Source organism: Chiloscyllium plagiosum, unplaced genomic scaffold, assembly GCF_037043375.1.
Source record: "Chiloscyllium plagiosum isolate Xiang-an unplaced genomic scaffold, Cpla_swu_hap1 HiC_scaffold_43, whole genome shotgun sequence".
NCBI lineage: Eukaryota > Metazoa > Chordata > Chondrichthyes > Orectolobiformes > Hemiscylliidae > Chiloscyllium > Chiloscyllium plagiosum.
Window position 1 is genome coordinate 19,525,285 of NW_028270181.1, and position 17,547 is coordinate 19,542,831.

The 17,547-nt window shown below is 41.8% G+C and overlaps 1 protein-coding gene across 4 annotated transcripts in view; it reads right to left on the reverse strand.

Annotated features, from left to right (window-relative positions):
* mtg1 (mitochondrial ribosome-associated GTPase 1) overlaps nt 1-17,547 on the reverse strand; it is a 33,202-nt gene that overhangs the window by 14,152 nt on the left and 1,503 nt on the right. For 3 of the 4 annotated variants that reach the window (XM_087982351.1, XM_087982354.1, XM_087982353.1), the window contains exons 2-7: nt 17,209-17,275; nt 13,514-13,616; nt 12,120-12,206; nt 9,411-9,467; nt 8,073-8,163; nt 4,284-4,345 (exon numbers count right to left, since the gene is read on the reverse strand). In XM_087982351.1, the coding sequence (XP_087838477.1) occupies nt 4,284-4,345; nt 8,073-8,163; nt 9,411-9,467; nt 12,120-12,206; nt 13,514-13,616; nt 17,209-17,275 (467 nt within the window). The remainder of the gene's footprint in view (nt 1-4,283; nt 4,346-8,072; nt 8,164-9,410; nt 9,468-12,119; nt 12,207-13,513; nt 13,617-17,208; nt 17,276-17,547) is intronic. The other variant, XM_087982352.1, reaches the window with a different exon arrangement.

Here is a 17,547-nt window from a genome sequence, read left to right on the forward strand (position 1 = left end):
TTTAATGATAGCTTCTCTCCCCTGCCAGACTCTGTCACCTCCACATAATTCACTCCTCTTTGCTGCATCAGAATTCACTTTCCTGCATCACCGAGGCTGATAATCCTGTTCTACACCTTTTAAAACAGAATTGTAAAGCTGGTAGTTGTTTCCTGTTTGACGGCGATCCTCTACAGCTATGGGAGCTCTGTTCATTCAACCTTGTTAGATGAGAAGAAGAATTTCTAGTGGGTACTGGAGGGACGGGGAAGATATAAAGCTTTAAAGCTGTCACATTTTGTGGGTGAACGAATCTTTGCAGATATTGCAAAGCTTTTTACAGCCACTAGAGGTCACAAATTTTAAACCAATGTAAAAAGGTGCACATTTATAAACAGACTCAACATATGCATTACACAATCCAACTCATTCTCCAAAAAAAATGATGGAATTTCAATTCTTCCAAGACAATTTGATAACAAGGGAAGGAAACAGTTTTCTCATTTGTAAATTTGTGGTGGCCTATTCTATACTAAGACAGTGATAGGATGCATTTAATCACAAATTAAAATATCATAGCCCATGCGACACATTTTGTAGTTCAGGAAGATGGCATTGTTGAAAATTACATACAATGTCCTACAGATAGTAATAATCTGTAATAATTAACCTGTAACATAGATGGATAGACAGAGCAGGCCCATCACAACCAAAGACACCTACCGCTCCATTCCCTGTCTGTATTTTGGTAAATCAGACCATAAGGTTGTACTCCATCTCTTGGTTTATAAGCAGTAACTGAAGCATGAGGATCTGGTACAGAAAGGTGCACCGTGCTGATCTGAGGTAATGGATGAACTCCTACGTGACTGCTTGGAGTCAGTGAACTGGTTCATATTCAAGAACCCAGCGGCCAACCTAAATGAGTGTGCCACTACCATCACATCACCAGTGAGCACGCAGAGGACTGCATGCCAAAGAAGTTAATCCAAGTGTTTCCCAACCGGAAACCATGGATGAACCCGGTGATCTACTCCCTACTGAAGTCTAGGTCTGTGGTTTTCAATATGTGTGACCCTGACTTACACAGGAAATCCAGGTACAATCTTCACAAAGCCATCAGAGATGCCAAGTGACAATACCAGACTAGAGTCCCAGATTAACCACTGTTGGGGTTAGAAGAAAATCCTGCGGTGGGTGACTTGCTCCAATTTAGAAGTGACGAATCACACACTGGTTTATTTGTCAGCTCATGGGGAGAGACAAGTCGACCGAATGGTCACAAGTCACTCTGACGAGGTACAGAGAGTAGCATGATTATATAGGTTACAATTGTTTAACAATTAGCAAACCCTTTATTGCAGGATAATGAGCAAGCTAGGCACCTTGCCCAGTCATTAGCTTCAATCACGTAATGTCTCGACAGCGTCAGTTAGTAGCTGATAAGCAGGTGTTAGTATACAATAGGTCCTTGCAAAGAGAAGAATAATCCCATGCAAGGAAATAATTTGTTTATCAGGTATCAGTACAACTGCAAGGCCAACTATCTTAGCTGGGCATGGGAAACATAGGCCTTTAGTAAGCAGGCACCAAGATGAGATTCAAAATGGCTTCCGGGCTTTTAATATGTGACAATGGCTGCCACGAATCTAACAATTCTCCCACAACCACATACAAACACACTGACTGTGGCAAGGCTTACATTATAAAAGGAACTACAAAGCAGAGTAGAATTGTGGATAACAATACATCCCTCCCTGATGATCTTGATGCATTCTATACTTACTTTGAACAGGTCAGTGAAATGATGTCACGTGCCCTGACAGCCTGGGGTGTACCTGTACCCACAGGTTTGGCCTTCTCCAGGGTGAACCCACAGAAAGCGACTGGCCCGGATGGAGTCCCTGGCTGTGCACTCAGATCCTGCCAGACCAGCTGGCGGGAGTATTTACAGACATCTTTAGCCTGTTCTTACTACGCTGTGAGGTTCCCACCTTCTTCAAGAAGACTGCTATCATCCTGGTGCCAAAGAAAAATCAGGCAACGCGCCATAATGACTACCGTCCAGTGGCTCTGTCATCCATCATTATAAAGTGCTTAAGAGGCTAATGGCACACATCAACTCCTGCCTCCCAGATTGCCCTGATCCATAATAACTCACCTATAATTGCAATAGGTCCACTCCATCTACCTGGCCCCACACTCATCCTGGAACATCTGGATAACAAGGACACCTATGTCAGACTCCTATTTACTGACTTTAGCTCAGCCTTCAAAACCATAGTTCCAATCAAACTCATCTTCAAGCTCCGAGACCTAGGACTCTGCTCCCCTCTCTGCAACTGGATCCTCGACTTCCTGACCCACAGACTGCAATCAGCTAGGATCGGCAGCAACACCTCCTCCCCGATAATCCTCAACACCAGTGCCCTGTAAGGCTGCATTCTCAGCCCCTTACACACTCACTAATGTGTGGCCAAATTCAGCTCGAACTCTATTTACAAATTTGCTGATGACACCAGTGTAGAGGGCTGGATCTCAAACAATGATGAAACAGACTACAGAAAGGAGATAGACAGATCTATCCCTCAATGTCAGCAAAATTAAGGACCTGTTCATTGACTTCAGGAAGCGAAGTGGAAGACGTGCCCCTGTCTGTATCAATGGTTCTGATGTGAAATTGGTCAAGAGCTTCAAGCTCCTTGGAGTAAATATCACCAATGATCTATCCTGGTCCATCCACACCAGAAAGTACACCAATGCCTCTACTTCCTCAGAAGGCTAAAGAAATTTGGCATGTCCGGAATGACTCTTACCAATTTTTATAGAAATACCATAGGAAGCACCCTATCCAGATGCATCACAGCTTGGTACAGCAACTGCTCGGCCCAAGACTGCAAGAAATTACAGATTTGTGAACACAGTCCAGTCCATCACGAAAGCCTGCCCAGTCCATTATGAAAACCAATCTCACTGTCCATCCACTGACTCCATCTATACTTCTAATTGCCTCGGGCAAGCAGCCAACATAATCAAAGCCTTCTCCGAACCCAGTTACACCCTTTTCCACCCTCTTCCACTGGGCAGAAAATATAAGAGTTAGAAAACATGTACCAAAAGATTTAAGAACAGCTCCTTCCTACTGTTATCAGACTTCTGAATGGACCTCTCTCATATTAGAGTTGATCTTTCTCTGCCATTTTTCTGCAGTTGCAACATGATATTCTGCATTCTGCTTCCTGAAGCCAATGAACAGTTCCTTCATTTTGCTGACATTGAGGGAGAGATCTGTCTATCTCTTTTCTGTACTTACGTAAGGTATGATTTGTCTGGATACCATGCAAAACAATACTTTTCACTGTATCATGGTACATGCGAAAATAATAAAAGGTGCAGGTAAGCTGTTTCCCCTGGCTGGGGAGGCTAGAACTAGGGGGCAGAATTTAAAAATCAGGGAGATGCCACTTAAGTCTGAGATGAGGAAAGTCTTTTTACTCAGAAGGTTGTGAACGTTTGGAATCCTAGGCCATAGAGGACTGTGGAGGTTCAGTCTTTCAGTATGATTAAGGTAGAGATTGATAGATTTCTCATTACCAATGGTGTAGAGAGTAAAAGGCATTGAAGTATTTGTGCAGCCCTCATTGTGTTGAATGGTGGGACAAGTTTAATGGGCTGAATGGCCTACTCCTATGTTAACTACAACAAAAATTTTACTAATGGGCAACTACGGGACCAGGAGTATGCCGCTGATCAAGAGCTCCACATAATCAATGTAAAAACACAGAGTAATAGAAACGTAATGCAGGGAGTACACACATCACTGTTATACTTTATTTCCAGGCTAAATCCCTTACATAGTAATGCAACCTTGCCCTAAATAAAACTTAGCAGCAGAGGGCCTTCTCACTTGGACGCTCAACTGATTACTCGGAGATCATGATAGTACAATAAACTTCCGCCATTTCAGGTGTATAAAAGTTTTCCCAGTTTATCAAGAATGCCAGTTCATTAGGCGTCAGTTAAAACAAACTTTGCTGTATTTAGTTTTAATTATCTACTCATTATATTGCATAAACATGTGAACTAATGGGTGTTGCACAATATGTTTATATCTTAATTTGAGGCACTGACTATTTTGCACTCTCGACTTTGCTTTATCAGCCAGGGTATTGTGCAACTGCAAAATACACCGACAACGTCTTACCAAGGTTCCTGTTCATTCACGGGAAGGTGGCCGCAACAAGTGAACTCTCCAAAGCGCCATCTGCAAGCGGAAAGATTGCCAACATTGCAATGACATTTACCTGTATCTTTGTGAGCACGGCTCTGGTAATCCCTGGCTCTCCACCAACTCTGGAGGCTTTGCCTTATAAAAAGACATGATAAATAGTTAGCCACTGATGAGTGACTGCTGCCTGTGCCAGGAGATGCAGTGTTTTCATTCATTAAAATATTATTCATGACAGCTACAAAGAGCATTGAAGCTTCAGCCATCTCTTCACAATAAATCATATTTATATGATATCTTTCATATACAAAGGTGTCTTTAAGGTGCTTCACAAGGCATGGACACCAAGGACTTCAATAATAAAAAGGACAATTTAAGGAGTACAGGTTATTCTGCCATAATGCGCATTTTGTTAACACGATTGACAAATTGGGGACACTGTTTCTAAAGTGCAAACTTTTAAACATGAGTTAGCTGTAATGTAATGATATCGCCAACACTTAAAGCGCTGTTTCTAAAATGTGACTTGTCTGTAACACAGGGTTGCATGTTGCAGAAGAACTATCGGATTTATGACCATCTGGAAGATCATGGCTTGATTAAATGCAGTCAGCACGGCTTTGTGAGGGGCAGGTCACCCCTCACAAATCTTATTGAGTTCTTCGAGAATGTTACTAGACAAGTTGAAGAGGGTCGAGCTGTGGATGTGGCGTATATGGACTTCAGCAAGGCATTTGATAAGGTTCCCCATGGGTAGGCTCGTTCAGAAGGTCAGGAGGAATTGGATACAGGGAAACTTAGCTGTCTGGATACAGAATTGGCTGGTCGACAGAAGACAGCGAGTGGTAGTGGAAGGAAAGTATCTGCCTGGAATTCAGTGGTGAGTGGTGGTCCACAGGGCTCTGTTCTTGGGCTCTTTGTAATTTTTATTTATGACTTGAACGAGGAGATTGAAGGATGGGTTAGCAAGTTTGCAGACGACACAAAAGTTGGAAGTGTCATTGACAGTATAGAGGGCTGTTTTAGGCTGCAGCGTGATATTGACAGGATGCAGAGATGGGCTGAGAGGTGGCAGATGGAGTTCATCCTGGATAAATGCGAAGTGATGCATCTTGGAAGGTCGAACTTGAAAGTTGAGTACACGATTAAAGACAGGATTCTTGGCAGTGTGGAGGAACAGCGGGATCTCGGTATGCAGGTATATAGATCCCTTAAAATTGCCACCCAAGTGGACAGGGTTGTTAAGAAAGCATATGGTGTTTTGGCTTTCATTAACAGGGAGATTGAGTTTAAGAGCAGTGAGATCTTGTTGCAGCTCTATAAAACTTTGGTTAGATTGCACTTGGAATACTGTGTTCAGTTCTGGTCGTCCTATTGTAGGAAAGATGCGGATGCTTTGGAGAGGGTTCAGAGGAGGTTTACCAGGATGCTGCCTGGAATGGAGGGTTTATCTTACGAAGAGAGGTTGACTGAGCTCAGACTTTTTTCATTGGAAAAAAGAAGGAAGTGAGGGGACCTAATTGAGGTGTACAAGATAATGAGAGGCATAGATAGAGTTGATAGCCAGAGACTTTATCCCAGGGCAGAAATTGTTAACACGAAGAGTCATAGTTTTAAGCTGTTTGGCGGAAAGTATAGAGGGGATGTCAGAGGTGGGTTCTTTACGCAGAGAGTTGAGAGAGCATGGAATGCGTTGCCAGCAGCAGTTGTGGAAGCGAGGTCATTGGGGATATTTAAGAGACTGCTGGACATGCATATGGTCACAGAATTTTGAGGGTTTATACATTAGGTTTACCTTACATGAGGATCAATGGTCAGCACAACATCGTGGGCTGAAGGGCCTGTTCTGTGCTGTACTGTTCTATATTCTATAACTATCTTTGTCTTGAAAAAGAAAAGTGACAAGGTTTAGGGAGGAATTGTCAGAGTTTAGGGCCTTGGCAGCTGAAAGCATGGCTGTCGATGGTGGAAGGATTAAGACAGGGAATGTGGAAGGGGTCGGAATCAGAGCAGTGTACAGATCTTAGAGCACTGTAGATTGGAGGAGGTCACAGAAATAGAAAGGGTGACACCATGGAAGGATCTGAGATCAAGATGAGAACTTTATCACTGAGATGTTGCTGGAGCTAATGTTGTTTTTAATTCATTCATGGGACGTTGGTAGGCCAGAATTTATTGTCCATCCCTAATTGCCCAGAGGGCATTGCTGTGGTCTGGAGTCACACCTAGACCAGGTAAGGACAGCAGATTTCCTTCCCTAAAGGGCTTTACTGAACCAGATTGGTTTTGGCGAGAGGTTATTTGGTTACTCCAGATTTTTACTGAATTCAAATATCACATTTTGTTCAGTCACTCATGGCCAGCATTTATTGCCTGTCGCTCGTTGCCCCTGAGAAGGTGCTGATGAGCTGCCTTCTTGAACTGCTGCAGTCCACATGCTGTAGGTACACCTACAATGCCATTAGGAAGGTAATTCCAGGATTTCAGCCCAGTGATACTGAAGAAATGGCAATATATTTCCATTTGAGGATGGTGAGTGGTTTAGAGGGGATCTTGGTGGTGCTCCCATGTATCTGCAACGGTGGGGATCAAACCCATCTCTCCAGAACATCAACCTGGGGTTCTGAATTACTAGCCCAGTGATATCACCACAATGCCACCGCTGTCAGTGAGCAGAGTGGTGGAGGCTGAACAGGACATGGTGCAAGTCAGAACATTTCCACCAGACTTCTGAATGAGCTCAACTTTGATTCTGCATAAACAGCGCAGGCCATCAGGGGAATTGTTGGAAATATCTAATTGTGAAAAAGGCAGGGGCTGGATGAGGCAAAGGTGCAGAGGTGGAAATGGGTGGTGTGAGTTGTGGTTAGGGAGGACAGCGGGCTCCAGTATGCGGCCTGATGCTTTCTTAGAAAGGATTAAAAAACAACTTTGTTCAGTCAGTTCAGACTCTTGTATAAGGTCAAATAGTTGGTTCGGCAGCAGTATTGAATAGCCTGGTGACAAGTTCTCACTCATTGATCAGAGAAAGGTGCACACTAGAAAGTTACATCTAATGGAGGCCTGAAGCAGAGGGACAGGTAGATGGCACAGTCTTCCTGGGACATACACACATATACTTTGTAACGGGGACCTTCGGTGGGGCACGTGTAAATGATGTTTCCCACTTTAACTGTTGAGGATAACGTTTCACACAAGGAAGCACCAAGGAACAAGACAGACAGTGTTGCTGGGTCAAAATCCTGGAATTCCCTTCCAAATGGCATTGTGGGTCGGCCTACAACAAATAGATTTTGACAAGTTCAAGAGGGCAGTTCACCGCCATCTTCTAAAGGGCAACTAGGGATGAGTAATAATTGCCAGCAGGGCCAGCAACACGCACCCCTCATTACGGAAAGTACTATCCAATATTATTTCAAAAAGAATGATGAAATGTTTAACGTTCAACATGAGACTTCCATGCTGCATTTCTGAGACCAACTGTGGAATTTTAGCACGAGTTCTTCTGTCCCGAGAAGCTTATGAAAGGAAATTTAGTCAAAAATAGATTCACAATACTGTCACTCCAATTCTGCCAAGTGCAATTTTTACCAATGCAGCTCCCCACCAGCAGAGTGTGGGTTTCTCTTACTTAGTGTGACCCTCAGTCTTTAATCCATACCATTTTGGAATCAGCATCTTAGTGTTCTCACTTCACCCCAGGCTCACTTATCCCTTTGTTCGCTTCATTCTTAAAATTAACTTAGCAGTTAAAAAGAAGTTAAAAACAGGTCTACAGTTTTGCAGCTAGCACTGCATTCAACATTAATTTATGCAGGTATTCAGAGCCACATGCCTATGTACAAAGTTTGGAGAAATACCACACCTTTTTTTAAATACATCCTTCGCATGGCATTAATGAGAGACGACTTGCCAACATTTGGTACACCAATTACCATCAAGCAATATTCTAAGTTCTGCAGAGAAACAAGATAAATGACAATATTATACATCACCCCCGCCTTGTCCTGAATGACCAAGTGTGCATATTTCTAAACAAATGTGCTTGTAAACATTGTTATCAATCTAACTTAAACTCACTACAGTCAGTACAGAAATCCAACACAGTGGTGACAGCTAGCATTTCAAAGTACTTGATCAAACGTGAGAAAAAGCTACGAGAAAAGGGGACAGGAGAAAAAGAGCAGATTGCCAGGACCCTGGGAACGATGCAGACAGCGATGACTTGGGGAGCAGAGAGAGTGAAGTCTATGGAGAGGGAGTGATGAACTTTTAAGCTCTTTTAGTTTTAGTAATATCAATTTAATATTAATTTATTTAGTATTTTACCATTTACATGATTTATTCAGTCATTTATTCTGTAATTCAAGATAGTGTCGGCACATAGGGACATTATATGCGTTTCACTGTACCTAGGTAGGAGTGACAATATTAAAGCAATCTATTCTCTCTCGGTGGACCAACTTTTATAATATCATATCTGGCTTCATTCTCATCCTCCCTGAAAATTTCACTGTCACCGCCTTGACTAGTAAATCTTCCAAAAACGTCTCAATCTAACTGATATAAAGGGTGTCTCACTAACTTAAACCGAGGTGCTGCTTTCCTATTTTAATAATAACTCCTCTCAGAATTTCTCTGCTGAATAGCATTACAGTTCAGATACTTATCAATTTGCAAGTAATAGAGGGGATCAGTACAGTGAAGAGTGAGTTTGAGCTCAATTCAAAGAAAGTTGATGTATTTGAACATTTCAAATTTTGGTTATGACAAGGCAATGATGAATGGGGGAACAGAATAGATTTCCTTTGTAAATGATTATCAATTGAATTCCAAAGATGCTTTGCTTACAGGTTCGGCCTTACATGATGTGTTTTACAAGCCTGGTCAATGTTCCCATTAATATTTCATATTTGTGTATGGCAATTTATTTTGTGTAACAGTGAATAAATGGTTCCACTGAACAAGACCTGTGTTATACATTCTAGCCTCTGTGCAGCTTAGCAGGAAAGTCATCTCCTCTCAATAATTTGGTGACTCCCATGTTCCCAAACATACACAAATACTGTTCTCTATAATCTCTGTGATGCAGTTTACAGTCTTTCAGAAGAAAATCGATGAACAACACAGATTCGCATGCAGCAAGAGCGTGTATTCAGTCACTGTAAAGATATTCTAAAGAGTAGCAACCTGAGCTGCTTACCTCTGTTCTGTGAAACCGGTCACTTTTCTGAATGAGCTCTGTAACAGCAGGAACAATCTGCCAATAAGCAGCAAGTAATGAGTAAGTTAAAAACTTAAACAGTTCATGTATTTCCAGCTAAGTATTTTTAAATCTGATAATTCGATACTCTTTATGGTGCTTAACATCAAAGAGAAATTTCAAATGTGGCTCACCAAAACATAACTCAGGACATGAGGAAGGGTCACCGGACCCAAAAAATTAACTTTGATTTCTCTGCACAGACATTGCCAGACTTGTTGAGTTTTTCCAGCAATTTCTGTTTTTGTCTCAGGTACATGCATTGGTTTTGGGCTATGTATTCTTATAATGGACTCTGGTTTATTTGGCTATTAATGATTTAGTAGTTCAAATGCTGCTGTTTTGCACATTCCCAGTGACTACAACGCAAGAATCTAGGAAGCGTTGGTTCACTATCTGGAGACAGGTGCAACTCAGCTATGAACACAGTATCATTATTTTTCAGCATTTTCAATTATGGACTGAAATGGGAAATGAAACCTTTTAAAAACCAAGGATTATTGAAGGATTGTATTTTTTAAAAGCAGGTAACCCTGACACTCATTATAAGTACTGTTTACACAGCTGCTTGTTCAATAGTAATGGAAGCCCAATTTGTAGAATAACTGGAGCTAGGGATCTGTACATGAATGGAGCCTTGGTTGGTGACAAGAAGCTGATTGGTTGGTGTGCTCGTGACCAGTTTTCAATGACAAACACTTTCTGCCTGTCAACTGCATTGTGATTGGCTCCCAGGTAACAGCACAGTTTGGAGGCATGAATGTTTTAGTCTAGAGTGGTGCTGGAAAAGCACAGCAGGTCAGGCAGCATCCGAGGAGCAGGAAAATCGACGTTTCGGGCAAAAGCCCTTCATCAGGAATCCTGGGCGGCACGGTGGCTCAGTGGTCAGCACTGCTGCTTCACAGCACCAGGGTCCCAGGTTCAATTCCAGCCTTGGGTGACTGTCTGCGTGGAGTTTGCACCTTCTCCCTGTGTCTGCGTAGGTTTCCTCCCACAGTCTAAAGATGTGCAGGTCAGGTGAATTGGCAATGCTAATTTGCCCATAGTCTTAGGTGCATTAGTCAGAGGGAAATGGGTCTGGGTGGGTTACTCTTTGGAGGGTCGGTGTGGACCTATTGGGCCGAAGGGCCTGTTTCTACACTGTAGGGAATCTAATCTAATCTAGACTCTGATTTCCAGCATCTGCAGTCCTCACTTTTGCCGGCATGAATGTTTTGGCAGACCTTTAGAGGAGGAGTTGTTTTTGCCTTAAGTTAAAAAGCATCTCAAGGCTGAAGATAGATACCAAAGTAAAACCAAGGACTACAGATGCTGAAAATCTGAAACACAAACTGCTGGATAAACTCAGCAGGTCTGGCAGCATCTGTGGAGAGAAAGCAGAGTCAATGATTCAGATCCAGTAACCTTTCATCAGAACCCTGATGAGTGCTTACAAAGGGTCATGGAACCCAAAACAATGACTGCTTTATCTGCGCAGATGCAGTCAGACCTGCTGAGTTTCTCCAACAACTTATTTCTGCTGCTCGAACATAGCAGTTTTTCTCCCCTCTCCCACAGCAGTTGCTCTAAGCTGTGCCTCTTAACCAGTTAGTCAGAGAATTTGCGTAGGAATCAATCATCCTGTACCTTCTACAGGTATATGGGGAGTGGAGACTGAGGATGAGTTGTAAGGACCATTTTATCAGCTTTCCCATCAAGAAATCTTACCAGCAGAGACTCAGTGATAAATAAAATGTCATACAGATATCTTGTGAAATATTTATGGACAGAGTTCCACAGGAGAACAGTGCAAATAGTTCTTAAATTTCATTTTATTTGTCTGACCTTCTCAAAAGCCAGGAAGCTTTGCTAAAACAAAGTTAGGTTTCTTTAATGAACAAACCAATTCAACTTAAGGAAATCATGCACCTGATCCACTACGAAAGTTAAGGTTAATTCGGGATCTGTACGTAAAAGTGGATGTGCAGCTCAGGCTTGCAAACACAGACTATTCACAAATATTTAGCCATAACAGCAAAGATTTTCAACTTTATTGGCTCCTACCATATTTATAATGGGGTAGAATGTCTGATGGCTGTTTCTCTTAGTCCTGACAATGGCCAACATGGTGGAGATGAGCAGGATTCTTCACTGCCTCAAAAGGTTAATCAGAAGGGCAGGGAGTGAGGAAAACCTGTGTCTAATATTGCTACAGAGGTCAGAGTTTAAGGAGAGATTCATTGCTGAATGAATGCCCATCATTCAATGATTATTGTCGCTTTGAATCACAGAATTGTTATGGTGCTCTTCAAATGAGTATTGTTAGCTAGTGCCAAACTTCTGATTTCTCCCCATATCCTTGCACACTATTTTTGGACAAATAATCATTTGACACCCTCTTGAATGCCTTAATTGAATCAGCCTCAGCACATTTTCAGGCGGTGCAGTCCATATCCTAATGACTTGCTTTGAGAGAAAAGAGAACTTGTTCCTCACCTCTTTTGCACATCACTCTGATTGCATCCACGTTGGGGTGGATATCCATAATGGCTGCCACTAACTTGAGGAGAGATGTGACTGATCATGAGGGAGCTCACAGAATGGCCCACTGGCAGGTTCTCCATCCCACCCACTCTTTCAAACAAATTAAATTCCAAGTTAAGAACTTACTTTCTTCACATTTACATCTCTGTCTCGTAGGCAATCAGTGAAGAGAATGTTTTGGATTCTTTGCTGTTCCAACTGTCTCAGGATTCTCTAAATAATAAACACAGAATGACTGCCATGAGGCAAGACCTTTAACTTGACTTAAGGAAGGTTCTTAAAATTATTTGTTACATGACTAATGTGTGGCCATATTTACATCTGGCTTTAGTCAAATGCTAAATTTTATTCTCAATGCAATGCTTTTCAAAGCTAAGATCTCCCAAAAATATTGTTTGCATCTGTTGTTGTGTTGTTCTACAGACTTGTGAAATTTTCCGACAAATGTGACTACACTTTGACACTAGTCTTTTGGAGGATGTGACAGGTGCTATATAAATGCAAGGCACACTGTCTTTATTTACATTCATTCAGAAAGAAGGACTCCCCTCCTCTAAGTCACATTTGATTCTGGAACTGAGAAGAAAATGGCTTCATAATTCCTATACAACATGAGGACAGCAAATATTTGTATAACTCATCATCCAAAACATTCATAACGCTGTTAGTCTCCAGTTCAATTTGTTCATGAGATCCTATACTATCAAATGATGACAAAGCTAACTCTATTTTCAAAACATGTGATTTTCCACATTCTTTTAATGATAGGATCTTGTGTTTAGTAAATAACTGCAGATTATGGGCCCATGTGATTAGATAAACATTACTTAAATATTATTGACTGCCTTGCAGCCTATTCCAATTGCTTAAAGAAAAAATCATTCATGCATGACAGCATTTATTATGAACATTTATTGCCCATCCCCGAGAGCCAACCACATTGCTATTGGTCTGGAGTCACACGTGGGCCAGACCAGGCAAGGATGGCAGTTTCCTTCCCTAACGGGCATGAGTGAACCAGATGAGTTTTTTTTCTGACAATTGACAATGGATTCAGTGTCATCATTAAACCCTTAACTCCGGATTGTAAAAAAAATGTTAATTCAAATTCCACCATCTGGCATTGCGCGATTTGAACTCGGGTCCCCAGAACACTCTCACTAATTAATTGGAGTAAATACAGCAAGGTGGCAGAGTCAGGGCACTGCAACAAAAAGCAATACTGTTTTGGTTGACACGTATATGTGGCAAATTTTCAACCATTGTAGGTCAACACCAAACTATCAGAGTCAAGATTAGAGTGGTGCTGGAAACGCGCAGCAGGTCAGGCAGCATCCGAACAGCAGGAAAATCGACGTTTCACCAAACTATCAGAGCCACTCCACTGAGATACTGAGTGAAAATCACAAGACTGTCACCATAAATTTCTCTGATATTTTACCTCAAATAGACATATAAGTCGCCCTCTTAGAAACAGGGAAATAGCATGTAATTACAGCTCAGCTTATTACAATACAGACCGGTTTACTTGTCAAATCAGCCAAATCCATTTTGTTTAGTACTAGTAGATGGGGTCTGACACCCAGGGCCTCCTGAAACATAGGGTTACGTCCAGACAAAGGAATGTATGTTGATGGTTAAGGAATTTTGCACATAGAAAGGCAATTTAAAGCCACAGATGAACTGAAATGATTAAAATCATAACGATGCTGATCTATTCTTCTACAGACACCAACTGATTCAACATCATGATCATCAGCTGGTTATGGTGCTCCTCTTTACTTGGATTGGTCAATGGGGTGGCAAAGATATTGGAATATCCCAGTCACTGGTTTCTAACAGGCAGTGGGAAATGTTCCAAATGAGTTTATCACATAGACCAGGAAAGGTTTCAGTTTGGCTTTGCCTCTTCAGATAAACTCATGCCAGACCTCAAAGCATTTCTTCACACAGTATTAATTGACACTAAATACATGACGACCTTGCAGGAGACATCTCAGCCTTTAATTGCTCTCGTTCCAACCTTCTGGCAGAATCTCTGTCATGACTCCAGAGGTCACTATTATGTCACAGCATACCTCAGAGGCTATCTGCATATTCCTTAAAGCCGGAGGATCAAACCATGCCTTATCTCAGCCATGTTTTATGATAGGGCTATGTCAGTGCTAAATAATCTGCTAACATCCTTTCTTAGTTAGGGAGACTAAAACTGCACGAAATTCTCCTGTTGTGATCTTACCAAGTTTTGATAATGTTAGCAGATTATTTAGCACTGACATAGCCCTATCATAAGACATGGCTGAGATTTGTTTACTCAACATAAGGCATGGTTTGATCCTCCGGCCTTCCTGTAGAGGCAGGTTTTAAGGAATGTGCAGATAGCCTCTGAGGTATGCTGTGACATAATAGTGACCTCTGAAGTCGTGACAGAGACTCTGCCAGAAGGTTGGAACGAGAGCAATTAAAGGCTGAGATGTCTCCTGCAAGGTCGTCATGTATTTAGTGTCAATTAATACTGTGTGAAGAAATGCTTTGAGGTCTCGCATGAGTTTATCTGAAGAGGCAAAGCCAAACTGAAACCTTTCCTGGTCTATGTGATAAACTCATTTGGAACATTTCCCACTGCCTGTTAGAAACCAGTGACTGGGATATTCCAATATCTTTGCCACACCATTGACCAATCCAAACAAAGAGGAGCATCATAACCAGCTGGTGATCCTCCAATTGAGGATAGGTAATAGGCTGTAATAAGGAAGTGCTGCACTTTGGATCAAGTATGAACAACTGCATAATAAAGGGAAAGAAGACTTTCTTCTCAATAACACACTGTCAGGAGAAAGAGATTAGAGTCAGAGTCAGACCGCACGGAAACAGACCCTTCAGTCCAACCAGTCCATGCCGACCAGATATCCCAACCCAATCTAGTCCTACCTGCCTGCCCTTGGCCCTTATCCCTCCAAACATTTCTTATTCATTAACTTATCTATTGACTATTGTGGGATTGATGCAACTACTGAGATAGGGAGGGACAATGCCATTGAAGGATTTGGAAATGAGGATGACAATTTTAAACTTGAGGTACTGCTACAATGGGAGTGTATAACAATGAGTATGTGGGTCTTAGCTGAACAGGACTTGGTGTGATTGAGGAGATGGGTAGCAGAGTTTTGAAGAAGGTTACATTGACAAAGGGCAGACATTAGGTAATTCATTAAGCTGGCTCTGGAATAATCAAATTTAAAAATAACAAATCCAAGGATGAGAGGTTTAGCAGAAACCAAACAGAGGTAGAGGTGGAAGCAATCAATATTACTGAGGTGGAAACAGGCAGTCTCAGTGATGATTGAATGTGGTAGGAAACACATTGGGATCAAATATGATACCAAGATTTCACACTTTCAGATCTTGTCTTAGACAATTGTCAGGGAGAATGAGCTGGTGCCAATGGAATAAAGTTTGTCGCAGGGTCTGAAGACGATGGCTTTGGTCTTCCCCATATTTCGACAGAAGAGCTTTTCCAACCAGCCAGTACTCAATGTTGAGCAAGCAGCGTGCCAACTTTGAGATGGAGTTCAGACTAGTAGGATCAAGGTAGAGCTGGTGTTGACATGGTGCTGTGGAATATGATGCTATTTTTGGGTGATGTCACTTTGAGGTAGCATGTACATAAGAAACAGGAGGGCGTCAAGAATAGAGTTTTGGAGAGGGATCTACAGGAAGATAATCTGTTGGGGGTGATTTTCTAGCTACAACTAACCAGGCAAAAAGTGAAACAAGCAAAAGCAACTCCACCGAGCTGATGCTGGAGGATCCTGTGCATAATCTTGTCAAAGGCTGCAAATAGGATCAGAGGAGATAGTTTACCCCTCTCTCAGTCAAATAGGATGGTGTTTAAGACTTTGATAAGTGCCATTCCAATATTCTGGAAGTGCAAAAACCTGATTGGAGAGATTCAAACATGGAGCTGCGGGAAAGACAGACATAGATTTTGGAAATGATTTGGATGTGCCGGTGTTGGACTGGGGTGAACAAAGTTAAAAATCACACAACACCAGGTTATAGTCCAATAGGTTTAATTGGAAGCACACTAGCTTTCGGAGCGTCGCTCCTTCATCATGTGATCGACTTTGGACACTGGTTTGTTCAAGGACTTCGAAAAGAAGATTTTTTAAAATTCCATTCACAAGATGTGGATTCAAAGACAACATAGGCTGGGCCAGAATTTATTGCCCATCCCTAATTACCCAGAGGGCAGTTAAGAGATAACCATATTTCTGTGGGCGTGGAGTCACATGTAGGCCAGACCCAGTAAGGGTGGTTGTTTCCCTCTCTAAAGGGCATTAATGAATAAGATGGGACTTTGTACAGAGGAATTTTGTGTGTTTTTCCATTTGGCAGATTTGAGGGAGAGTGAGAACAGCACCTGAGGAGAGAGAACTCTTCACAATATGGACACCAACTTGTACTTAAGATTAGTTCTCAACAGGAGGCATATTTGCCTTGATACATGATCTATTTCTTTCTCCACAGATGAGTTTCTTGAGCACTTTTTTTTATTGCTTACATTAAATGTTGCTCTAATCTCAGCTAGCAATGGGGGCCAGGAAAGGATGATGGCTAGTTAGTGGTTTAGTGGGAATAAGGATGAGGGAGTGGGTTTCATGGTCAAGATGAGCTCAGAGAGCTCATGAGGGGAGACAGGAGAGACACAAATGGAAAATGAGAGTCTGATATATAAAAAAGAACGGAATCCTGAAGGACGTTAGACCAAGTGTGCTAGGTGGTGAAAGAGAAGTAACAGAGGCAGTTGAAGGAAAGACTCATAGCGACAAACAAGTTTATGGTCTCCTTGTACTTGTTATGGGGTGGATGAGTGGGGGAAGACAGGAGAGACAGTTTTAAAATGACAATTTGCAACAGATAATTTAGTGGCTAAAATTGATTTCAAGAACACCAGGATTGAAGGAAACCCCACTAAATTTTCCCCAACATTCTAATTTTACCACAGAGCTGTTGTATGTTAAACAAATTGGGCCTGACAGAGTTTGAACATGAAGTACATTATTAATGATGAATGCCTTCTCTGTACAGGGTATATTAAAATATCATATTGATGCACTGCCATTTTTAATTGCAAATACCTAACTTTTCCAAATGTTTGAATACACACTGAGATTTGGGTGTAAACTGCAGGAAAGAAAAACTCATAAAGGATATCCTGGCATCATGAACTTCAATAATGCAATCCACTTTTTTCAGACTGGCTTGCATCTTTTTGAGTCCTGGAGTGAAACACAAGAGAATCAGGCTTTAGGTTATGGATTTCAGTTCTGAAACATAACAAGAATTTACCTGGATGCCCATTATTGGCAAAACTAATTTAAATGCATTACCTCAACACAGTAACGTGGCCAAGATGAAACCTCTGCTAGCACGCGAGCTGCATCTCAGCAGGGTTTTCGTGTTTTTTAAAAATTGGAACTTTAGCAGATAAGCTGTGGAAACCCATAATAGGGAAAGAACAATACAAGAGTGGGTCACCTTAGCTGTTTTT